The sequence below is a fragment of the Mastigoproctus giganteus genome, chromosome 10 (assembly GCF_048544385.1).
Source record: "Mastigoproctus giganteus isolate SK-2022 chromosome 10, ASM4854438v1, whole genome shotgun sequence".
Classification (NCBI taxonomy): Eukaryota; Metazoa; Arthropoda; class Arachnida; order Uropygi; family Thelyphonidae; genus Mastigoproctus; species Mastigoproctus giganteus.
In genome coordinates this window covers 227,458,174-227,484,202 of record NC_143584.1, presented here as the reverse complement: position 1 = coordinate 227,484,202, position 26,029 = coordinate 227,458,174, and the positions used below count along the sequence as shown (strand labels likewise).

The window sequence follows — 26,029 nt, the reverse complement described above, 5'->3', positions numbered from 1 at the left end:
TGTAGTACTTTACATTTGTCAATGTTAAACTTCATTTGCCACCTCTTAGCCCGTCTGCTCAACCTTTCCAGATTCTGTTTCAGCAGCATAGCGTCAGTAGTGTCCTTAACAACCCTGCCAACCTTTGTATCATCTGCAAATTTGGACATTAAGCTTGATATACCATCATCAATATCATTTATAAATACAGAAAACAATAATGGACCCAACACTGAACCCTGAGGGACTCCACTAATAACATTAGTCCACGATGAGCAGTGTCCATTGATGAGCAGTGTCCACTCTGTCTTCTCCCCCTCAACCACCCCTTTATCCATAGCAGCAATTTGCCTCCAATGCCACACTGCTCCGATTTGTGCAGCAGTCTTCCATGTGCAACAGTATCAAAAGCCTTTCTAAGATCCAAATATATAATATCAAAGTTATTCCCTGCATCCAGTTCTTTTGTGACTGCATCATAGTATCCAATCAAACTGGTCAGGCAAGACTTTCCCTTAACAAAACCATGCTGTGTCTGAGCATGGTTTTGTTAAGGGAAAACCATGCTCAGAAAACCATGTCTAAATTACTTGTGTCAGCCTTTGGTCCTCCTTTGTGAATTGGGGTCACATTTGCACATTTCCAGTCTATGGGTACCTCTCCTGAGTCCAAAGAAGCTCTCATAATTATGGCTAAGGGTTTACTTACTTCCTTTGTTGCCTCCTTTAATATAACTGGATCGATCCCATCCACCCGGAGTGCCTTTTTTATGTTTATCCTCAACAATTTCTCCTCCATTTTCTTCTCAGTTATTACAAAATCATCTAGCTCACTGCCAGAGTTTACTCTGGAAGTGAGCATCTAGTTTTGCATCTACATTCACATGTGTGAATGAAGATGCAAAATACTCATTTAGTTTGTTAGCCACCTGAGCAGGATCCTCAACTGTTGAACCATCAGTTGAGGCTTTTCATTCCAACTAAGAAATACTGTTCAAGGTTCAGGCCTAAATGGAGGTAGATGAATTAATGAGGCTCTTTGCAGAGAAGATAAATGTAATGGATATGCATATAAATTATCAGGCGACACAGAAATCTAGGACAGATATAAGCTTGTCTGTAATCAAGTCACAAAGGAGGTTAGGCAGGCAAAGGCAGATTACGAGAAATCTTTGGCAAAGGATGCAAAGAAAAACAGCAAAGAGTTCTTTACTTACGTGAACTCTAGAAGGAAAGGGATAAATGAGATTGGACCACTTAACACAGATGGGTTGAGTATTGATGATAATGCTCAGGTAGCTGATAAACTGAATGCGTATTTTGCATCTACATTCACACATGAGGAGTTATTCAATGAGGGGAATGTCATATGTTTATCCAACTCCAACAGGGAGCTCAGCGATTTTGTAATAACTGAGAGCAAAGTGTAAGGGACATTGTTGAAGTTAATCATGTTGCTATTTGGTTTTAAGGAGTATTAGCAACTAAGACCATATTGCTATGGGGATATGCAGTGGTCAATCCCTGACCTTTCCACATCCTCCGTATTTGGCGGTCACGGGCTCGAACTACGGTCTAATCAAGAAGCGCGTGCTACGCACTGCTGCTCCTGCCATCTGGCTATGGAGGCGCCAAAGTTAAACACAAGGAACGCATCTTGGGTTGACGGGATCTATCCAGTTATATTAAAAGAGTCAGCAAATCCTTAGTCATAATTATGAGTGCTTCCTTGGACTCAGGGGAGGTCTCCTTGGACTGGAGATGTGCAAATGTACCACCAATTCACAAAGGGGGTTCAAAAGGTGACAACAACTATAGACCTGTCAGTTTAACTTGTGTTCCAGGGTCACTGGTTAAAGAAGCATTGCAGGATCATCTAGACAAGACTGCATAGTTAAGACAGAGCATGGGTTTGTTAAAGGGAGGTCTTGTCTGACAAATTTGATTGTATACTATGATGTGATCACAAAGGAACTGATGTCAAAAATAATTTTGGTATCATATACAGTCAGTCCTCGTATAGCACGATAGTTGTGTTCCTAGAAACCCTTGTGTAATGCAAAATCATGCAATAAACAATAGGCCCTATGGGAAAAATAGGGTTAGGTGCCATCCACCCAAGATTGAACACACATTTGTAACCAAAACATTACCAAACACAATAAATTATCGTAATAAAATACTTATGTATTTTATTATGTCTATTACGTAATAAAATATTGCTAATGCTTTTGCTTCTATCGTAAGCAAACTTGTTTTTTTGTTTGATTTTTATCGAAATAGATGACAGCCGTTCCATCTCTTCCAATTGTTTGTGTCTTGATCTAATGAATTTTAATTACACTTTGAGTTGTTCCTGCTATGAATTTTTATTTTCTCTGCATTCTTTGTAATTCTTGGCATTGCCTCATTTAGGCCTGGATCACGTGCAACATCACATGTTCTTTCATTTTGCTCAAAGTGTTTCACAATTTCATATTTTTTTCTCTATCAACAGAGGCGGACTGGCCATAACCAGGGAAACCACGGGGGGGTTGGAGGCCGGTGTGATTTTGGCCATAAACGCTAGTATGAGGCCACTACAAATTTTCCCGGGTAAGAATTTTTGACCCAGTCTGCCCCTGTTTATCGATATTGCTTTTCTTTTTCTCTCTGAATCTGCAGTGTCATCACCAGGACGCTTCCTTTTTACGCCTTTTAAGAATTTTACTTATTTTTAGGGAATAAAGCACAATTACAAAACGAGGAGGCACGCTTGATACACATAAACAAAGCTGCGTGCGTGTAGCAACTGAATAAACAACACCGTAAAGGCAGAGTTACACTATTAACACCTCACATTTTACTAAAGCACATTTCTGGGGGATACTACCATAAAACAATAAAAACAATTTCCAATTGCATTTCTGCTGGTGGAATCTGTTATAAACTAGTAGTAAACTCAATCTAATTGCATTTGCGATAATACCGATAGCTGGAATTGTGTGGGTTTTTACGTTATTATGGTGAAATGTGTTTCTCCTTCATTGATATAAAAAAAAAACATAAATACATTTTCAGAATCTTCTCTTCATTCCTATCATGTTGTGTTCGATTGGGGTGATTCTGCATTCGACTGCCATTTCTTGTAAACACAAAGGTGAATCGTGCATAAGCGAATTCGGTTCGTGTTATACATGATATCGTTCCCCTATTTATAAATCATGTATGATCAAATTCATGTAGTGTAAACACGTGTTATACAAGGACTGACTGTACTTGGATTTCGGGAAAACTTTTCATGCTGTTGCACATGGAAGACTGCTGTACAAAGTGAAGAGGTATGGCATTAAGGGTAAGTTGTTATAATGGGTAAAGGGATGGTTCAGTGGGAGATGACAGAGAGCGGTAATCAATGGACACTGCTCTTCATGGACAAATGTTATTAGTGGAGTTCCCCAGGGTTCGGTGCTGGGCTCATTTTTGTTTTGTGTATTCATCAATGATATCGATGAAGGTATATCAGGTTTAATGTCCAAGTTTGCAGATGATACAAAGGTTGGCAGGGTTGTAAACGACAGTAAAGACAATATGCTACTCCAACTGGATCTAGATAAGTTGGGCTAATGGGCTGAGAAGTGACAACTGAAGTTTAACAATGACAAATGCAAAGTACTGCATATGGGTAGCAATAACCAAAGAGAAACATACCAACTGTGTGGTACTACACTCAGGAAAGTGGAAAGTGAAAAAGACCTGGGGATAATTGTGAAGTGAAATATGAAGTTTGCTGAGCAGTGCAGATGGGCTGCCAATGCAGATCATGGAGTCTTGTCAATGATATATAGGAATTTTGCTAGCAGGGACAGGGAGGTGATTATCCCGTTATACAAGGCAATGGTCATGCCACACCTAGAGTACTGTGTACAGATCTGGAGGCCTCATTTTAGTTGCTAGGACGAGTACAAAGAACGGCAACAAGATTGGTGAGGGGAACAAAGGGGTGCTCTTACCAAGAAAGGCTTAAGTTCTGCAAATTGCAGCACCTGGAGAGTAGGCATCTGCGAGGTGATCTGATTGAGGTGTATAAGGCTTTGAATGGGTTGAGCAAGCTGAATGCTGATGGGATTCTTCCTCTTGCTAAGATTAAGAATGTGAGGGGGCATAGATTCAAATTGAGGAAAGAAAGTTGTAAAATTGATGTGCAGAAGTTTGCCTTTAGTCAGTGGGTGGTTGATTGGTGGAACAGACTTCCTTTTTTTTTGTTGTGGAAGTTGATAGCCTAAATAAATTTAAGGGTAAGGTGGACAGGCATTTGGAATGAATGGAGGGGTGAAATGGGAGGGTGTTTTTTTTTTTTTTGTTTTGTTTTTTGGCTGATGCTGCATAAACCTGCTTTCTTGCATTGTATGCCTCTACTAATGCTAATTCTTTAAACCAATGGAAAGCAATAACTCTCAATAGAAGCATACTGAATCCTTCAGTTGTGCTTTTGCACAATCTACAAAAAAATAAATAAATACTAACGGCAAAAAAAATAAAGACTAAATAAACAACCATATGGATTGATCCCCGGTCACTCATTGGTCATGGCAAGCTGTCACAACTACTGCCCCAGTCACAAGCAAAGAAGGATGGCCAAACACATTTTCTAATGAAAATGTTGTGAAAATTCATATCATATCACATCATTTAACCCCAGGGGCTCACATCTGGTGAGTATGGGCTTGGCAGACCCAGGGTCTTGAGCTGGATATCATCATTCTTCTCTTCTCTTTCTTGGTGATTCCCTTCTACTCTCTCTCTCTCTCTCTCTCTCTCTCTCTCTCTCTCTCTCTCTCTCTCTCTCTCTCTCTCTCTCTCTCTCTCTCTCTCTCTCTCTCTCTCTCTCTCTCAGGGGGTAATTCGGGAATTTTCTTTGGCTGGTGCACCATAAGCCCCAGGCTTCCTTGTACTATATGGCTAGTAATAATAATAATAATAATAATAAAATATCATTTCACATTATAAATGAGGGTAAAAACCTGCTTACTTTTAAATTATAACACATGTTTTAAAACAATAATCTTCATTTATTTTTATCTGACTACAAAAATGTATGAGAAATATTCATATATGGGCTTCTAAAGGTGGTCTGAAAACAATATCAAAATAAATATATACCTCAGCTTGTGCCAATTATTTTCACACTTAGCATTAGCATTAGCATTAGTAGAGGCATATGATGCAAGAAAGCAAGCTTATTCAGCATCAGCCAAAAAAAAAAAAAAAAAACCCTCTCCCATGTCACCCCTCCGTTCGTTCGAAATACCTGTCCAGTTGAGCTTTAAATTTGTTTAGGCTATCAACTTCAACAACAAGTGATGGAAGTCGGTTCCACCAACCAACCACCCGCTGGCCAAAGGCAAATTTCCGCACATCTATCCGACATCTGTCCTTCCTCGATTTGAATTTATGCCCTCTGAGGTGATTATTCTGAGAAAGATGAAGAATCCCATTGGCATTGAGCATGCTCAAACCATTCAAAGCCTTATACACCTCTATCAGATCACCTCGCCGGTGCCTAGTCTCCAGACTCTGTAATTTGCAAAACTTAAGCCTTTCTTCGTAAGAGCAACCCTTTGTTCCATTTACTAATCTTGTTGCCCTTCTCTGTACCCGTTCCAGCAGCTCTACATCCTTCTTGAAATGAGGCCTCCAGACCTGTATACAGTACTCAAGATGTGGCCTAACCATTGCCTTATACAAGGGAATAATCACCTCCTTATCCCTGCTAGAAAAATTCCTGTATATCATTGACAAGACACCATGAGCTACTCTTGCAGCTCGTCTGCACTGCTCAGAGAACTTCATATCTGCCTGCACAATTACCCCCAGGTCCTTTTCATTCTCCACCACTGTCAGTGTAGTACCGCAGAGTTGATACATTGCTCTGGGGTTACTGTTACCCATATGTAGTACTTTACATTTGTCAATGTTAAACTTCATTTGCCACCTCTCAGCCCATCTGTTCAACCTTTCCAGATCCTGTTGCAGCAGCATAGCGTCAGTAGTGTCCTTAACGACCCTGCCAACCTTTGTATCATCTGCAAACTTAGACATTAAACTTGATATCCCATCATCAATATCATTCATAAACACCGAAAACAACAATGGACCCAACACTGAACCTTGAGGAACTCCACTAATAACATTAGTCCACGTTGAGCAGTGTCCATTGATTACCACTCTCTGTCTTCTGCCACTCAACCATCCCCTTATCCATAGCAGCAATTTGCCTCCAATGCCACACTGCTCCAATTTGTGCAGCAGTCTTCCATGTGCAACAGTATCAAAAGCCTTTCTAAGATCCAAATATGTAATATCAAAGTTATTCCCTGCATCCAGTTCTTTTGTGACTACATCATAGTATCCAATCAAATTGGTCAGGCAAGACCTGCCCTTAACAAAACCATGCTGCGTCTGAGCTATAACTGAATTCTTGTCTAGATGATCCTGCAGTGCTTCTTTAACCAGTGCCTCCATTAATTTACCTGGAACAGAAGTTAAACTAACAGGTCTATAATTACTTGTGTCAGCCTTTGATCCTCCTTTGTGAATTGGGGTTACATTTGCACATCTCCAGTCTATGGGTACCTCCCCTGAGTCCAAAGAAGCTCTCATAATTATGGCTAGGGGTTTGCATACTTCATTTGCTGCCTCCTTTAATATAACTGGATAGATCCCATCCACCCCAGGTGCCTTTTTTATGTTTATCCTCAACAATCTCTCCTCCACTTTCCTCTCAGTTATTACAAAATCATCCAGCTCACTGCCAATGTTTACTTTACCTACATCATTCTCCTTCCTGAATAACTCCTCATGCATGAATGTAGATGCAAAATACTCGTTTAGATTGTTAGCCACCTGAGCAGGATCCTCAACTGTTGAACCATCAATATCCAGTGGACCAATCTGATTCATCCCTTTCCTTCTCGAGTTCAAGTATGTAAAGAACTCCTTTCTGTTTTTCTTTGCATCCTTTGCCAAGGATTTTTCATAGTCTGCCTTTGCCTGCCTAATCTCCTTTGTGACTTGGTTACAGACCAACTTATATCTATCATAGGCTTCCATGTCACCCATTAATTTGTATGTATCCCATGCATTTTTCTTCTCTGCCACATGTCTCATTAGTCCATCTGACAACCATTTAGGCCTAAACCTTGAACAATATTTCTTAGTTGGTATGTAAAGCCTGGTAGCCACCAAGATTAGTTCCTTGAATGCTTCCCATTTTGAGTTTGCTGTTGGTAACATCATCAGTTGGTCCCACTGTATAGAATTTAAATACTGTCTCAGACCATCATAGTCGCCTTTACGAAAACAAAAACCCTTCCCTTTACCTCTGATGGTAGTTACCTCCTTGAGTAAATCCCACTTCAACACACTGTGATCACTGCCACCTAGTGGTTCATTTATCTGCAGGTTCTTAATGCATGAAGAATCACTACTGATAATCAGATCAAGAGTATTGCTCCCTCTTGTTGCCTCACGAACATGCTGATGTAGAAAACAATCATCCAATAAATCCACAACTTCCTGTTGATTTCAGTGGAATTTTCTCAATAGGATGCTGCTTGAATTCAGATGACTTTAGGCATGATATACTCAAACAGAAAGCCCTTCTAATATTAAATCCTTTATTTCAAAGAGCTTTCTTCAAGCATATTACTTAATCTTATGCAATAACACTTAAAATGATTAAAAAGATAGAAAGGAGCATTCTATTTACCAACAATCCATCTAATATTACAATTTTTGTACATCCAGTCTGCTGGTAGAGACACCGCACACGCAGATACTTCACTGAATCATAGTTTAGATGCGTCTCTAAGACCTGCAAAACAAAAAATTGGTTAAATATTGCTGTTTTTAAAGAAATTTTTAGGCATGCAAGTACTATAGTTAATCACACAGGATCTCTCTCTCACCGCCCCATCCCCCACACACACACACATCATCAGCCACATCACAACCATCAGATACCAGAGAGAGAAACCAATTGACAACCCTTGTACATTATTACATTATGTGGTAAAAGAAGAGAGAAGCTTGCCCAGAGAATATATAATATGCATGGCAATACTAAAAAGATGAAATTGCCAGTTTCTTCATACTAATGGCAACTGTTTTCTTACAGGGGATAAGAAAAAAAGGGTATGGAGATGACAATATTTTCTATAGAATTAGCATTAGCAAGAGCACATGATGCAAGAAAGCTAGGAAATAGGATAGGGTAGGAAAATAGCTACATTGATATAAAAGAGCTGAAACTGGCAATACTGTAGGTTATGCAGGGTCACATATCTTTGCCCAGAGAAATCTGGGCAGCGAATTTCAGGGTGGAGAGAACTTTGCAGTAATGATGGGTTCCATGTTCCAAGATTTTAGGCATCCAATTTTTGCATGCAGAGAGATGGATAAGAAAACACATGGGTTGTGTTAGGGTAGCTAAGAATAGAAATAGGTGCATGTATACTTGCGTGTACACCAATGCTAGGAGTTTAGTAAATAAATTTGATGAATTTGAGGTATTGCTCAAAACATCAAAGGCAGATATGATATTGTTAGGATATCAGAGACTTGGTGTCACACAGATATAAGGAATGCAGAACTGGAATTTGGGGAGTACAACGTCTACAGAAAGGATAGACTGGATAGGAAGGGAGGAGGGGTTATGCTATTAGTTAAGAAATACATAAAATCCAAGGAAGTGAAGCCAGTGGACATCGCTGGACAGTGCAGTGTCGAGTCAGTTTAGTGTGACATAAGCATTGGGAGATCAAAATTGAGAGTAGGAGTGTGCTATAGGCCTAATGACTCTGATAAGTATAATAAGAAACTGTACAGGGAAATAGAGTGGGCCAGTAAATCAGAGAGTCTTATAATGGGAGATTTTAATTTCCCAGATATTGACTGGCATTTGGGGGCTGGTCACTCACACACTAGCAAGGCTTTTGTGGATTTATTGGATGATTGTTTTCTACATCAGCATGTTCGGGAGGCAACTAGAGGGAGGAATACTCTTGATTTGATTATCAGCGGTGATTCTTCATGCATTAAGAAACTGCAGATAAATGAACCACTAGGTGGTAGTGATCCCAGTGTTCTGAAGTGGGATTTACTCAAAGAGGTAACTACCATTAGGGGTAAAGGGAAGGGGTATTGCTTTCGTAAAGGCAACTACGATGGACTGAGACAGTATTTAAATTCTATACAGTGGGACCAACTGATGATGTTACCAACAGCAAATGCAAAATGGGAAGCATTCAAAGAACTTATCTTGGAAGCTACTAGGCTTTACATACCAACTGAGAAATATTGTTCAAGGTTTAGGCCTAAATGGATGTCAGATGAACTAATGAGGCATATGGCAGGGAAGAAACATGCATGGGATACATACAAATTAACACGTGACACAGAAGCCTATGATAGATACAAGTTGATCTGTAACCAAGTTTAAAAGGAGTTTAGGCAGGCAAAGGCAGATTACGAGAAATCTTTGGCAAAGAGTTCTTTACTTATGTAAACTCTAGAAGGAAGGGGATGAATCAGATTGGTCCACTTGATATCGATGGGTCAACTGTTGATGATCCAGCTCAGGTAGCTAACAAACTAAATGAATATTTTGCATCGACATTCACACATGAGGAGCTATTTCGCGAGGGGAAAGCCAGAGGTGTATTCAACTCTAGCAGTAAGCTAGAGAATCTTGTAATAACTGAGAGTAAAGTGGAGGAGAAATTGTTGAAGATAAACACAAGAAAGGCACCCGGGGTGGATGGGATCTATCCAGTTATATTAAAGGAGGCACCAGAGGAAGTAAGCAAACCCTTAGCCATAATTATGAGAGCTTCCTTGGACTCAGGGGAGGTACCCACAGACTGGAGATGTGCAAATGTGACCCCAATTCACAAAGGAGGATCAAAGGCTGACACAAGCAATTATAGACCTGTGAGCTTAACTTCTGTTCCAGGAAAATAATGGAGGCACTAGTTAAAGAAGCACTGCAGGATCATTTAAACAAGACTTCAGTTATAGCTCTGACACAGCATGGTTTTGTTAAGGGGAAGTCTTGCCTGACCAATTTAATTGGATATTATGATGCAGTCACAAAGGAACTGGATGCAGGGAATAACTTTGATATTATATATTTGGATCTTAGAAAGGCTTTTGATACTGTTGCACATGGAAGACTGCTGCACAAATTGGAGCAGTGTGACATTGGAGGCAAATTGCTGCTGTGGATAAAGGGGTGGCTGAGGGGGAGAAGACAGAGAGTGGTAATCAATGGACACTGCTCGTCGTGGACTAATGTTATTAGTGGAGTCCCTCAGGGCTCAGTGTTGGGTCCATTATTGTTTTCTGTATTCATAAATGATATTGATGATGGTATATCAAGCTTAATGTCAAAGTTTGCAGACGATACAAAGGTAGGCAGGGTTGTCAAGGACACTATGCTGCTGCAACAGGATCTGGAAAGGTTGAGCAGATGGGCTGAGAGGTGGCAAATGAAGTTTAACATTGACAAATGTAAAGTACTACACATGGGAAACAGCAAAACCAGAGCAACGTATCAACTCTGTGGTACTACACTGACAGTGGTAGAGAATGATAGGGACCTGGGGGTGGTTGTGCAGGCAGATATGAAGTTCTCTGAGCAGTGCAGATGGGCTGCAAGAGTAGCTCATGGTGTATTGTCAATGATAAATAGGAATTTTTCTAGCAGGGATAAGGAGGTGATTATTCCCTTGTATAAGGCAATGGTCAGGCCACACCTAGAGTACTGTATACAGGTCTGGAGGCCTCATTTCAAGAAGGATGTAGAGCTGCTGGAACGAGTACAGAGAAGGGCAACAAGATTAGTGAATGGAACAAAGGGGTGCTCTTACGAAGAAAGGCTTAAGTTTTGCAAATTACAGTGTCTGGAGACTAGGCACCAGCGAGGTGATCTGATAGAGGTGTATAAAACACTGAATGGTTTGAGCATGCTCAATGCTGATGGGATTCTTCCTCTTGCTCAGAATAATCACCTGAGAGGGCATAAATTCAAATTGAGGAAAGACAGATGTAGGATAGACGTGCGGAAATTTGCCTTTAGCCAGCGAGTGGTTGGTGGAACAGACTTCCATCCCTTGTCGTGGAAGTTGATAGCCTAAATAAGTATAAGGCTCAGCTGGACAGGTATTTTGAATGAACAGAGGGGTGAAGTGGAAGTGGTTTTTTTTTTTTTTTTTTTTGGCTGATGCTGCATAAGCTTGCTTTCTTGCATCAAATGCATCTACTAATGCTAATGCTAATAAGTTATGAAAATTCTATTTTTGCATTGTGAGAATATCTTTTCAGCAGAAGCTATCAGACACAGGAACATTAATAAACTTGCTTCAGGCAAAGTGAGATTATAGTGTTAATTCACTAACCAGAGGATTTCTCCTCATTCCAGGTTTCTTTGGATTTTCATATTTCTCACCGTCATTTAAGGAGGGGTAAGAAGAAAAAAAACAAATCATCGTAAAATCTTTTTTTTAATCAGTTCCCTCACTTTTTCAAAGAAATTCCTTATGATGTTATGCTTCTCATAACCATTTCTACAAAGCGCTGTCATTTCTGTTCTTCTTAACTACAACTCTCACCTTCATTCCTGTTCATATACCTCTCAAATATAGAATTTTGCTTTCATTGCACCTTCATACAGGTGAAACTTCTTATAACACAATGCTCAAGAGTCCAAAGAATCACATCATGATATAAGCGGAATCGCGTTAGAAAACTCTAATCATTTTTCAGCATTCAAACTTCATAAGTACATGTCAATTTCTCTCATCTCTTTTTTTGTGTGATAATTGCAATACTAAGTCTAAGAAAAATCACGCAAAGAATAATAATGAAAATAATATGCAACTGCATTGTTTCGATCTTTTGTTGATGCACTGTACAATAAATTATTTAAAAAACCAATAGTCACGTTGTTAAATATACATAAACACAATAAACACACATCTTTTGTCACAAAAAAAAATCCATACTCAAAAAATTCTTCTCCATGTGGTTGTATTGATTATTACCTTTGTGTTTTGAAATTAACAAACGGTCGAAAATTTGGGAGGAAAAAGGGAAACATAACGCACTCCAAGTTCTTTCAATCACTAAGTAGAGATTAGTGAACAAACTTTTGCACATTTTAGTCATTACTTTCAACTTTTTCATATTTTAAAAAAACGAAATCAAGGGTTGACTGTTCCATTGCATCTCTGTTTCTTTTTAACAATTTCAATAAGGCATTTTAACAGTAAAATTGAAAGGAAATCGGTTAGTCTTTATAGTCTGGTATCCCTTCCAATTGATTGTTACAAGTAGCAGTGATTGACATGCCTAGCCCACTATGGTTAGTCTTAGTATGTTTATCCCTCCCTTGCCTTTGTTTTAAAACCGGAACTTGTTTTCCAATTTTACTACAAAAAATACTACCAAATGCAAAAGGTATGAGTAATTACTGTCAAGAAACAATAGTTTAATATTTAACCGAACCTGTGATTATTTCAGCAGCAGTATTTACATTAGCATTAGAATTAGTAGAGGATATACGATGCAAGAAAGCAAGCTTATGCAGCATCAGCCAAAAAAACCCCTCCCATTTCACCCCTCCATTCTTCCAAATACCTGTCCAGCTCAGCCTTAAATTTATTGAGGCCATCAACTTTCACAACAAAAGATGGAAGTCTGTTCCACCAATCAACTACATGCTGGCTAAAGGCAAATTTCCGCACATCTATTCTACAACTGTCTCTTTCGTCAATTTGAAACTGTGCCTCCATAGGTTCTTCAACTCAATCAGATACACCTCAATCAGATCATCTCGCAAGTGCCTACTTTCCAGGTGCTGCAATTTGCAGAAATTAAGCCTTTCTTGGTAAGAGCACTGCTTTGTTCCCCTCACCAATCTTATTGCCCTTCTTTGTACTCTTTCTAGCAACTCTACATCCTTCCTCAAATGAGGCCTCCAGACCTGTACACATTACTCTAGGTGTGGCCTAACCATTGCCTTGTATAACAGGATAAACGCCTCCCGGTTCCTGCTAGCAAAATTCCTATATATCGTTGGCAAGACTCCATGACCTGCCCTGGCAGTCCATCTGCACTGCTCAGTGAACTTCACATTTGATGGCACAATTACCCCCAGGTCTTTTTCAGTTTCCACTTCCCTGAGAATAGTACCACACAGTTGGTACATTTCTCTTCAGTTATTGCTACCCATATGCAGTACTTTGCATTTGTCAATGTTAAACTTCAGTTGCCACTTCTCAGCCCATTTGCCCAACTTTTCTAGATCCAGTTGGAGTAGCATACTGTCTTTACTGTCATTAACAACCCTGCCAACTTTGTATCATCTGCAAACTTGGACATTAAACCTGATATACCTTCATCAATATCATTGATAAATACACAAAACAACAATGGGCCCAACACCGAACCCTGGGGAACTCCACTAATAACATTTGTCCACAAAGAGCAGTGTCCATTGATTATCACTCTGTCATTTCCCACTCAGCCATCCCTTTATCCATTGTAGCAACTTACCTTTAATGCCATACCTCTCCAATTTGTACAGCAGATTTCCATGTGCAACAGAATCAAAAGCTTTCCTGAAATCCATGTCATCATCAATATCATCAGCCATTATCAATCCAATACAGGATGAAGGCTTCTCCAGTAACTTTCCAGTTCCTTCTGTTTTGTGAATGGCCATCCATTTACTACCCACAAACTATTGAATTTCATCTACCCATCTCCGTCGTCGCTTTCCAGGTTTTCTTCTAGCTCCTCTTGGGTACAATTCTGTTATTCTCTTAGTCCATCTGTCATCATGTCTTTGAGCTGTGTGTCTTGCCCAAGACCATTTTAGTTCTTTAGTTTTGATAAGAATGTCCTTTACTTGAGTTTGCTGCCTAATCCATGTGTTTCTCTTCTTATCTAATAGTCTGATTTCCAATATAATTCGTTACATTTTTCGCTGTGTCATTCTCAGCTTCTCTTCCATTCTTTTGATGAGTGCCCAAGTTTCACTTCCATAAGTCATTATTTTACGTTTCAGACAAATTGGGATATTGCTCCTCAATATGTGACTATTTCCTGAATGCTATCCATCCAAAATTTATTCTTCTCTTGACTTCCAGACATTTATCATTATTACAGCTAATCACTTGTCTCAGATAAGTATATGACTCCACCTTTTCAATTACTGCTCCTTCAATCATTATATCCCTTTCTATGGCATACTTGTTCATCATTACTTTGGTTTTAGCCATATTCATCATTAGTCCAATCTTGTTATGTCCTCTCTGAGACTTTTTCTAATGCTATGCATAACTCAGTATATTAAATTTTCTCCTTGTCAGTGTTTATCTTGCGCTTCATTTGTCTTCTTTGGTTCATCATGACAAGTGTTTCTTGACTAATTTTTTCTTCTTTGGATTTCTTTTTACCTATAGGTTTCTTGGGCTTTCAGAAAGTTGTAATATTCCTCGTCGATATCTTGGTTCTGAGCCATTTGTAGAAGCTCAAACTTGTTCTTAAGTTCCAGTACATACAGCTTTTTCTCCTCTTCTGTTATCTCAAAGACCTTTATTATTTACTCGAGACAGTTTCTTTTCTTACATCTATATCAAGTGTGCACCTTACCACTTGTGATCACTTCCAACATTTACCTTTTTCAGGATGGTAACATGATTCACGATATATCTGCTATTAGTGAGGGCAAAGTCGATTTCATTAGTTGTTAATCTATGTGGGCTCTTCCATGTCCACTTTCTGTTCACCCTTTTCTTGAAAAAAGTGTTCATTACTGACAATCCTCGAGATTCTGCAAATTCCAGAAGTCTTTCACCTCTTTCATTTCCTTCACCAATTCCAAAATTTCCTATAGTTTCCCTTTCTGCACTGTTTTGTCTCTTTTCCTTAGAATTGAAGTCCCCATAATGATAGCGTAGTGGGTTTTCTGCTCATCTAGAAGACTCTCAATTTCGGTGTACATTTCTTCAAATTCTTCATCATCATGGTCGATGTTGGTGCATAAATCATTATAACCTTTAGCTTATATCTCTTAGAAATCCTAAGTAGTAGCCTTGACACCCTTGGTGATGTACTTTTGAATTCCAAAATGTTGTTTTTTATATCTTTATGGACCAGAAAGCCAACTTCACCTTCCATCCTTTCACTGTTTCCATTGATGTACAACAGATTTCTACTTGATAAACTTATAAATGATTCATTTCTTCTTCTTGTTTCAGCCAAACCTGTATATTCCTGTATATTAATGATATACAGGAATTTTTCTAGCAGGGATAAGGAGGTGATTATTCCCTTGTATAAGGCAATGGTCAGGCCACACCTTGAGTACTGTATACAGGTCTGGAGGCCTCTTTTCAAGAAGGATGTAGAGCTGCTGGAACGAGTACAGAGAAGGGCAACAAGATTAGTGAATGGAACAAAGGGTTGCTCTTATGAAGAAAGGCTTAAGTTTTGCAAATTACAGTGTCTGGAGACTAGGCACCGGTGAGGTGATCTGATAGAGGTGTATAAAGCCTTGAATGGTTTGAGCATGCTCAGTGCTGATGGGATTCTTCCTCTTGCTCAGAATAATGACCTGAGAGGGCATAAATTCAAATTGAGGAAAGACAGATGTAGGATAGTTTTGCGGAAATTTGCCTTTAGCTAGCAGGTGGTTGGTTGGTGGAACAGACTTCCATCCCTTGTCGTGGAAGTTGATAGCCTAAATAAATTTAAGGCTCAGCTGGACAGGTATTTTGAACGAACGGAGGGGTGAAGTGGAAGTGGGTTTTTTTTTTTTTTTTTTTTTGGCTGATGCTGCATAAGCTTGCTTTCTTGCATCATATGCCTCTGCTAATGCTAATGCTAGTAGTGACCACATCATAGTATCCAATCAAATTGGTCAGACAAAACCTCCCTTTAACAAACCCATGCTGTGTCTTAACGGTTACTGCAGTCTTCTCTAGATAATCTTGCAATGCTTCTTTAGCCAGTGATTCCATTATTTTCCTCTTAGCACAAGTTAAACTAATAGGTCTATAGTTACTTGTGTCACCTTTTGAACCCCCTTTGTGGATTGGCGATACATTTGTACACCTCCAGTCCATGGGGACCTCCTCTGAGTCAAAGGAAGCTCTCAGAATTATGGCTAACGGTTTGCTTACTTCCTTTGCTGCCTCCTTTAATATAACAGGATAGATCCCTTCCACCCCAGATGCCTTTTTTATGTTTAACTTCAACAATTTCTCCTCCAGTTTGCTCTCAGTTATTACAAAATCACTTAGCTGCCTGTTAGAGTTTGATAAACTTCTGGCACTCTCCTCATTGAATAACTCCTCATGTGTAAATGTAGATGCAAAATACCCATTCAGTTTATCAGCTACCAGAGAATGATCATCAATAGTCAACCCATCTATGTTAAGTGATCCTATCTGATTCATCCCTTTCCTTCTAGAGTTTACATAAGTAAAGAACTCTTTGCTGTTTTTCTTTGCATTAGCATTAGCATTACTAGAGGCATTTGATGCAAGAAAGCAAGCTTATGCAGCATCAGCCAAAAAAATAAAAAAATAAATGAAAAATAACCACTTCCACTTTTTAATCCTTTGCCAAAGATTTTTCGTAATCTGCCTTAGCCTGCCTAACCTCCTTTCTGACTTGATTACAGACTAGTTTATATCTGCCATAAGCTTCTGTGTCACCTGATACTTTATATGCATCTCATACATTTTTCTTCTCTGCCACAAGCCTCATTAATTCATCTGACACACGTTTAGGGCTAAACCTTGAACAGTAGTATTTATTTGAAATGAAAAGCCTAGAAGGCTCCAAAATTAAGTCCCTGAAGGGTTCCCATTTAGAAAAAACAGTCTGAGATCCCTGCAGTCACCTTTACGAAAGCAAAAGCCCTTCCCTTTAGCCCTGATGGTTGTTACTTCATTAAGTAATTCTCACATCAGTACATTGTGATCACTGTCACCCAGTGGTTCGTTTACCTGCAAATTCTTAAAGCATGAATAATCACTGCTGATAATCAGATCAAGAGTATTACTCCCTCTGGTTGCCTTTCGAACATGTTGCTGTAGAAAACAGTCATCCAAAAAAATCCACAAAAGCCCTGATAGTGTGCGAGTGACCAATCCACAAGTTACAGTCTATATCTGGAAAGTTAAAATCCCCCATTATAAGACATTCTGATTTACTGGCCCACTCTATTTCTCTGCACAACTGCTCATTATACATATCAGATTTATTAGGCCTATAACTCACACCTACTCTCATATTTCCTTTTCAGGGCTTATGTCACACCAAACAGACACAACACTGCATTGTCCACCAACATCAATTGGATGCACTTCCTTAGATTTTATGTTTCTTAACTGACAGCATAACCCCTCCTCCCTTCCTGTCCTGTCTATCCTTCTGTACACATTGTACTTCCCAAATTCCAATTCTGCACTGCTTACATCTGTGTGACACCACATCTCTGATATCCCAACAACGTCTGCCTTTGATGTCTTGACTAGCACTTCAAGCTCATCAAATTTATTAACTATACTCTTAGCATTGGTGTACATGAAAGTATACATGCACCTGTTCCTACTCTTAGTTACCCTAACACAGCCCATGTATTTACTTGTTCCACTATGACTCCCAGCAGTCCTGGAAATCTCCATTACCTTGCTTTCCAGACTGCTGCTCATTCTAATAGAAGCAGTGCAAGAATCACTTTTGCCCCTACCTGCAGCCACTGTTAAACTTTTAGTCTGTGTATCCCCCCACCCCAGTAGATTATCTTACTCAGATTGATTAGTGTGAGATGAAATATTTTCATTTTTTAAAATTAACCATTTTAAAAAATGAAAATGTTTGCATCAGCAGGAGGGGGCACTATCAGTCAGTGTGGCCTAGGGGCACTATTTCACAACTTGTGCCATGTCATGGATAAGGATCCGATACAATGGTAAAGCTGTTATCTCCTCCACATCTGTTGCCATTGCAATTATCTCAAAAAGTCCAAAATTGGCTTCCTACGACTTTTGGTAACAAGTTATTCAGGAAAGACTTTCTGAGCATATTGAATAGGTACATAATTAAATAGCAGTGAATGCTTAACATGATTAACCACCTGAAAGATGTTACAAATATAGCATCATAAAAAAAGTTAGAACATTACTTACACATGACCTCTCCTCTATCCTACCACAGCGGCATGTAAACCACCCTTCATTTGTTAGAGCCTCTGCACATGTTTCACACATCACATGATTGCAGGAAGTTAGTTTTAATGAAACTATCATTAACCTGAAGCATAGAGTACATCTGTGACTTTCGGGAAATGGGTCAACAAAGTCAATGTTGTTAATGGTTCCTAGAAACCATGCAGGAGGTTTGGATGGCATACTGTGTGTGTGTCTGTTGCTAGCCTGAAACTAAAGAGACAATTCATTAATAAGGCTGTGAAATTAGTTTAAAGTAATTGCTACAAAAAGATGATTTTGCACAAATTTTTAATAAAAACAAATTAATTATAAAGAATGTTAACATAAAATCATGTGCGTCAGTCCTGTGCTTAAGATCATCATTAAATAATTAATATGCAATTTAGTGGAAGCTTACATTGTAAATACAAAAGTATAAATGAAAAAAATAAATGCATATAACAGTCTTGTTTGGTTTGGTTTTTTTTTTTTTTTTTTTTTTAGGAGCATTAGCAACTAAGGCCATATTGCTCCGGGTTATGCGGTGGTCATTCCCTGACCTCTCCGCATCATCCGTATTTGGTGGCGACGGTCTCGAACCCCGGTCTAATCAAGAAGCGTGTGCTACGCACTGCTGCTCCTTCCCACCTGGCTACGGAGGAACAGTCTTGTGTAACAGCTTTCTTATTGGTCACTGAACTTGAAAATGCCTAATTCCCATCCTTGTGCAGATGAATGAATGAACAGTTTTCTGCTATTGTCTGAGTAACTATAACTACCTGCAGTTATAACAATAGTGCAGGCAGGTGTGAAGATGATTCTTGCACTGCTTCTATTGGAATGAGCAGCAGTCTAGAAAGCAAGGTGCTGGGGATTCCAAGAGCTGCTGGGAGTCATCATGGAACAAGTAATACCTGGACTGTGTTAGGGGAACTAAGAGTAAGCAAAAGTGCATGTATACTTGCATGTACACCAATGTTTGCAAGGTGATCTGAATGAGGTGTATAAGGCCTTGAATGGATTGAGCAAGCTCAATGCTAATGGGATTCTTCCTCTTGCTCAGATTACACACCTGAGGGGGCATAAATTCAAATTGAGGAAAGACAATTGTAGAATAGATGTGTGGAAATTTGTCTTTAGCAAGTGGGTGGTTGATAGTTGGAACAAACTTCCATCTGTTGAAATGGAGGTCAGCAACTTAAATAAGTTCAAGGCAGAACTAGACAAACATTTGGAGTGAATGGATGGATGAAATGGGAAGGGATTTTATTTATTTTTTTTTTTTTTTGGCTGATGCTATATAAGCTTGCTTTCTTGCATCATATGCCTCTACTAATGCTAGGACTATAGTAAATAAATGTGATGAATTTGTAGTGATGATCAAAACAACAAAGGTAGATATTGTTGGGATATCAGAGATGTGATGGCACACAGATATAAGGAATACAGAATTGGAATTTGGGGAGTGCAATGTGTAAAATGCTGTTAAGAAACACAAAATCTAAGACAGTGCATCCCATGGACATGGGCGGCCAGTGCAATGTTGATTCAGTGATGTGACATAAGCACTGGGAAAGCAAAAAAAGTAGAAGTGTATTATAGGCCTAATGACTCTGATGAGTACAATGAACAACTGTACAGAGAAATAGAGTGGGCCAGTAAATCAGATTATCTTATAATGGAGGATTTTAACTCCCCAGATATTGACTGGAACATGTAGGTTGGTCACTCGTACACTAGCAAGACTCTTGAGGATTTCTTGGATGACTATTTCCTACAGCAGAGAGGCAACCAGAAGCAGTAATACTCTTGATCTGATTATCCACCTCAGGGACTCACATCTGGTGAGTGTGGGCTTGGCACACCCAGGGTCCTGAGCTGGATATCATCATTCTTCTCATTCTTCTCTTCTCTTTCTTGGTGATTCCTTTCTACTTCTCTCTCTCTCTCTCTCTCTCTCTCTCTCTCTCTCTCTCTCTCTCTCTCTCTCTCTCTCTCTCTCTCTCTCTCTCAGGGTAACTTGGGAATTTTTTTTGGGTGGTGCAGCATAAGCCTCAGGCTTCCTTGCACCATATGACTAATAATAATAATAATAATCAGCAGTGATAATTCATAATCAGCAGTGATAATTCATGCATTAAGAATCTGCAGATAAAAGAACCACTAAGTGGCAGTAATCACAGTGCACTGATGTGGGATTTACTTAAAGATGTAACTACCATCAAGATTAAAGGGAAGGGATTTTTGCTTTCGTAAAGGTGACTACGGTGGTCTCAGATAGTTTTTAAATTCTATACAGTGGGACCAACTAATGATGTTACCAGCAGCAAACTCTAAATGTGAAGCATCTCTCATATTGTGAAATTCCAGCTGTCCTGGCAGCATGACATGCAGAAATGCAATTTTGGCAAGGGTAGTTCATGGGGTTTTATCCACGACCTGCAGAAAATTTGCTATCAGGGATAAGGAGACAATTATCCCACTGCACAAGGCAATGGTTAGGCCATCTCTGGAATACTGGAGACCTTATTTTAGGAAGGATATAGATCTGCTAACAGGTACAGAGATGGGCAACAAAATTGGTGAAGGGAACAAAAGTGTGGTCTTACGAAGAAAGGGTTCAGTTCAGCAAATTGCAACACCTTGGGATTAGGCACCTATAAAGTAACTTGATTGAGGTATTTAATACATTGAATGGATTGAGTAAGCTCAATGCTGATTGCATTCTTCCTCATGCTCATATTACACATAAGAAAACATAAATTCAAATTGATGATGGTTTCTGGATAGATGTGCAGAAGTTTCTCTTCAGCCAGCAGGTGTTTTGACGGTTGGAACAAAGTTACATCTGTTGTTGCAGAGGTGGGTAGTTTGTTTTCTTGCATCATATGACTTTACTACCACCACTACTACTAATAATAATGTTAATAACCTAACAACAGGCCTCCCTGAGAACACTTACATGGAACTGCATACAGGTCTCAAAGACTCATCTTAGGAAGGATGTAGAGTTGCTAGAACAAGTATAGAGAAGGGCAACAAGACTGGTGAAGGGAACAAAGGGATGTTCTTATAAAGAAAGGCTTAGTTCTGCAAATTGTAGCATCTGGAGACTAGGCACCTGCAAGGTGATCCGACTGAGGTGTTTAAGGCCATGAAATAGTGATGTAAATGCCTATAATACAAATGCTTTAGTTTCAGATGAAACCCATGAAGTGGTTGCACAAGATTTATACCATGGATATCATTCTGAACAACAATTAGCAAGTATGCAAAATAAAATTCATAAAATGTCAGTGACTGAAACTGCAGGACTTCCATATATTCTACCATTATTGAAAGGAAAACTGTACATGATTACTACAAATATAGATGTGGTTGATGGATTGGTAAATAGTACAATCAGTACTTTAGTATATTTCAAATTTGAGGACGACGAAACAATTAAACGAGTATGGATGAAATTTCCTGAGTCAAAAATAGGCTAGAACTATTTTTTAGAGTTGCTAACCTTCAATCTCATTATAAACAATATACAAAAGATAAACATTTACCTAGTCAATCTGTACCTATTATAAAACGATCAACTACGATTCCATTCAAGAACAATAGGAATAACATGTAGACTTACACAATTTCTTTAGTATGTGCTTGTGCTATGACTATACATAAATCTCAAGGAGGGACCTTCAACAAAGTTGTATATAATTATGAGAAAGATCATCAACAGCAAACTTGTATATGTGGCGTTATAATGAGCGACCTCATTGTAAGGTTCATATATTACAAATATATAATACATTTCAAATATTACAAATATATAATACATTTACAAATACATTTCACCACAGCAAAGCTACTAGTAATATGGAGCATCGTGCTAAATTAGATCACTTGGAAAATAATAAGCAACTGTGACTACAGGATGAACTGCAAGATTTCATACAAAGTATTATATCTATATCATCAATGAACGTACAAGATTCACGGGCCCATGTTCGAGATATTGAAACGGACACAATCTTACAGCAATCCAAAAATTTGATATTAAGTGAAACGTGGTTGGATAACGATGAATATATATTACTTAAACCATTCCAATGTGTGACCCAATTTAAAAGGTCATGTGTGTGTGTATACTGGTTCAGGGTGGTTCCCAGGCAAATGCCCATCTCCACCTAAATCATTTAAAACAGAAAATCTGTAAAGTGGACCTGATAAATAAAAAAAATAGCTAAGAAATAAGAAGACAAAACATATTTTTGAAAAGAGAAGTAAAGTAAAAAAAAAAAAAAAAAATTTTAAGTTAAGTTAAGTTCATAATCTAAGCTAAGTTAAGTGTATAAACAAGAAATTTTGAATAGGAAAGAATAAAAGTAAATATAAGAGAGATGTTTGTGAGTGTAGTATGTTGTTTATGTCAGGTCACTTTGCCATCAGAAAGCAGCTGAACTCTTCAACTGCAATCTGATGCCCGTCCCTGGCATGTGGAGCCGGACCTGGTTCTGTCTTTAAAAGCTGAAGCGCCAACGCGCAATTAAACACTCAACAGAGAGAGTGCTAGACTGTTGAGTGCCAGCTGTCCAGCCATGGGCCGCCCAAACCCAAGAACTGAACAACAGCCGAACAAAAAAAAAAAAAAAAAAACCACTTAAGTGGTCCATGCCCAGGAGCCCCAGACCCGAACAAAAGCTTCCAGGTCTGAAGCTCCCAAGCCCTGATGCAATCAATGAAGATTCTGGTTGTAGACGGCCAATTCAATGTCCATGAGGTTCGTATGATAGATCATTTAGGGAACACAGCATTTGCATACTTTTGTAAGGCCTGAAAGTTGTTAACTCCTTGCACCAATCCATGTATGTTATCTTCATTAAAATTAGCTATCTGTTTTCCCAAAAGACACCGTTCAGCATTATAATAAGGACAAGAGAACAAAATATGCTGCAAAGTCTCTGCCGCTCCACAAGAACACCATGGAGCCGGCTCCAACCCTCGAGAATACAGTTTATCTCTGATCGACCCATGACCTGTTAGCAAAAAACTGGTATTCATAGACGGACAGAACCATGACGACACCGGTTTAGTAATGGCAAAATCTGCCACAGGAATGATCTTCCTGGTTATCTCTCCCACCTCTGAAGAACTCCACCGTGCTCTCCATATTCCGACCAACCCTGTCCAAATTCGAAGTTTCTCCTCTTTAACTGTAGCTGTCAGATGTTCAGTGTGGTGGTGTTGCAATATTAGCATTAGCATTAGTAGAGGCATTTGATGCAAGAAAGCAAGCTTATCCAGAATCAGCCAAAAAAAAATAAATAAATAAATAAAAAATAACCACTTCGACTTCACCCCTCTGTTCGTTCAAAATACCTGTCCAGCTGAGCCTTAAACTTATTCAGGCTATCAACCTCCACGACAAGGGATGGAAGTCTGTTCCACCAACCAACCACCCGCTGGCTAAAGGCAAATTTCCTCACGTCTATCCTATATCTGTCTTTCCTCAATTTGAATTTATGCCCTCTCTGGTGATTATTCTGAGCAAGAGAAAGAATCCCATCAGCATTGAGCATGCTCAAACCATTCAAGGCTTTATACACTTCTATCAGATCACCTCACTGGTGCCTAGTCTCCAGACACTGTAATTTGCAAAACTTAAGCCTTTCTTCGTAGGAGCACCCCTTTGTTCCATTCACCAATCTTGTTGCCCTTCTCTGTACTCGTTCCAGTATCTCTACATCCTTCTTGAAATAAGGCCTCCAGACCGGTATACAGTACTCTAGGTGTTGCCTGACCATTGCCTTATACAAGGGAATAATCACCTCCTTATCCCTGCTAGAAAAATTCCTATATATCATTGACAATACACCATGAGCTACTCTTGCAGCCCATCTGCACTGCTCAGAAAACTTCATATCTGCCTGCACAACCACCCCCAGGTCCCTTTCATTCTCTACCACTGTCAGTGTAGTACCACAGAGTTGATACGTTGCCCTGGGGTTGCTGTTTCCCATGTGTAGTACTTTACATTTGTCAATGTTAAACTTCATTTGCCACCTCTCAGCCCATCTGCTCAACCTTTCCAGATCCTGCTGCAGTAGCATAGTGTCAGTAGTGTCCTTGACAACCCTGCCAACCTTCGTATCATCTGCAAACTTGGACATTAAGCTTGATATACCATCATCAATATCATTTATAAATACAGAAAACAATAATGGACCCAATACTGAACCCTGAGGGACTCCACTAATAACATTAGTCCACGATGAGCAGTGTCCATTGATTACCACTCTCTGTCTTCTCCCCCTCAACCACCCCTTTATCCATAGCAGCAATTTGCCTCCAATGACACACTGCTCCAATTTGTGCAGCAGTCTTCCATGTGCAACAGTATCAAAAGCCTTTCTAAGATCCAAGTGTATAATATCAATGTTATTCCCTGCATCCAGTTCTTTTGTGACTGCATCATAGTATCCAATCAAATTGGTCAGGCAAGACTTCCCCTTAACAAAACCATGCTGTGTCTGAGCTATAACTGAAGTCTTGTCTAGTTGATCCTGCAGTACTTCTTTAACCAGTGCCTCCATTAATTTTCCGGGAACAGAAGTTAAACTAACAGGTCTATAATTACTTGTGTCGCCCTTTGATCCGCCTTTGTGAATTGGAGTCACATTTGCACATTTCCAGTCCATGGGTACTTCCCCTGAGTCCAAGGAAGCTCTCATAATTATGGCTAAGGGTTTGCTTACTTCCTTTGCTGCCTCCTTTAATATAACTGGATAGATCCCATCCACCCCAGGTGCCTTTCTTGTATTTATCTTCAACAATTTCTCCTCCACTTTACTCTCAGTTATTACAAGATTCTCTAGCTTACTGCCAGAGTTGAATACACCTCTGGCATTCCCCTCGCTGAATAACTCCTCATGTGTGAATGTCGATGCAAAATATTAATTTAGTTTGTTAGCTACCTGAGCAGGATCATCAACAGTTGACCCATCGATATCAAGTGGACCAATCTGATTCATCCCCTTCCTTCTAGAGTTTACATAAGTCAAGAACTCTTTGCTGTTTTTCTTTGCATCCCTTGCCAAAGATTTCTCGTTGTCTGCGTTCGCCTGCCTAACCTCCTTTGTAACTTGGTTACAGATCAACTTGTATCTATCATAGGCTTCTGTGTCACGTGTTAATTTGTATGTATCCCATGCATTTTTATTCTCTGCCATATGTCTCATTAGTTCATCTGACATCCACTTAGGCCAAATCCTTGAACAATATTTCTTAGTTGGTATGTAAAGCCTAGTAGCTTCCAAGATAAGTTCTTTGAATGCTTCCCATTTTGAATTTGCTGTTGGTAACATCATCAGTTGGTCCCACTGTATAGAATTTAAATACTGTCTCGGTCCATCATAGTCGCCTTTACGAAAGCAATAACCCTTCCCTTTACCCCTAATGGTAGTTACCTCTTTGAGCAAATCCCACTTCAGCACACTGTGATTACTGCGACCTAGTGGTTCATTTACCTGCAGATTCTTAATGCATGAAGAATCACTACTGATAATCAAATCAAGAGTATTACTCCCTCTAGATGCCTCCCGAACATGCTGAGGTAGAAAACAATCATCCAATAAATCCACAAAAGCCTTGCTAGTGTGTGAGTGATCAGCCCCCAAATTCCAGTCAATATCTGGGAAATTAAAATCCCCCATTATAAGACTCTCTGATTTACTGGCCCACTCTATTTCCCTGCACAATTTCTTATTATACTCATCAGAGTCATTAGGCACACTC

The 26,029-nt window shown here is 39.3% G+C and overlaps 1 protein-coding gene across 1 annotated transcript in view; it reads right to left on the bottom strand.

Annotated features, from left to right (window-relative positions):
* LOC150080004 (TNF receptor-associated factor 3-like) overlaps positions 1-26,029 on the bottom strand; it is a 192,449-nt gene that overhangs the window by 121,238 nt on the left and 45,182 nt on the right. Inside the window, exons 2-3 of the mRNA XM_090383398.1 lie at positions 18,224-18,475; positions 7,729-7,833 (exon numbers count right to left, since the gene is read on the bottom strand). Of these exons, the coding sequence (XP_090239524.1) occupies positions 7,729-7,833; positions 18,224-18,445 (327 nt within the window). The 5' untranslated portion in view covers positions 18,446-18,475. The remainder of the gene's footprint in view (positions 1-7,728; positions 7,834-18,223; positions 18,476-26,029) is intronic.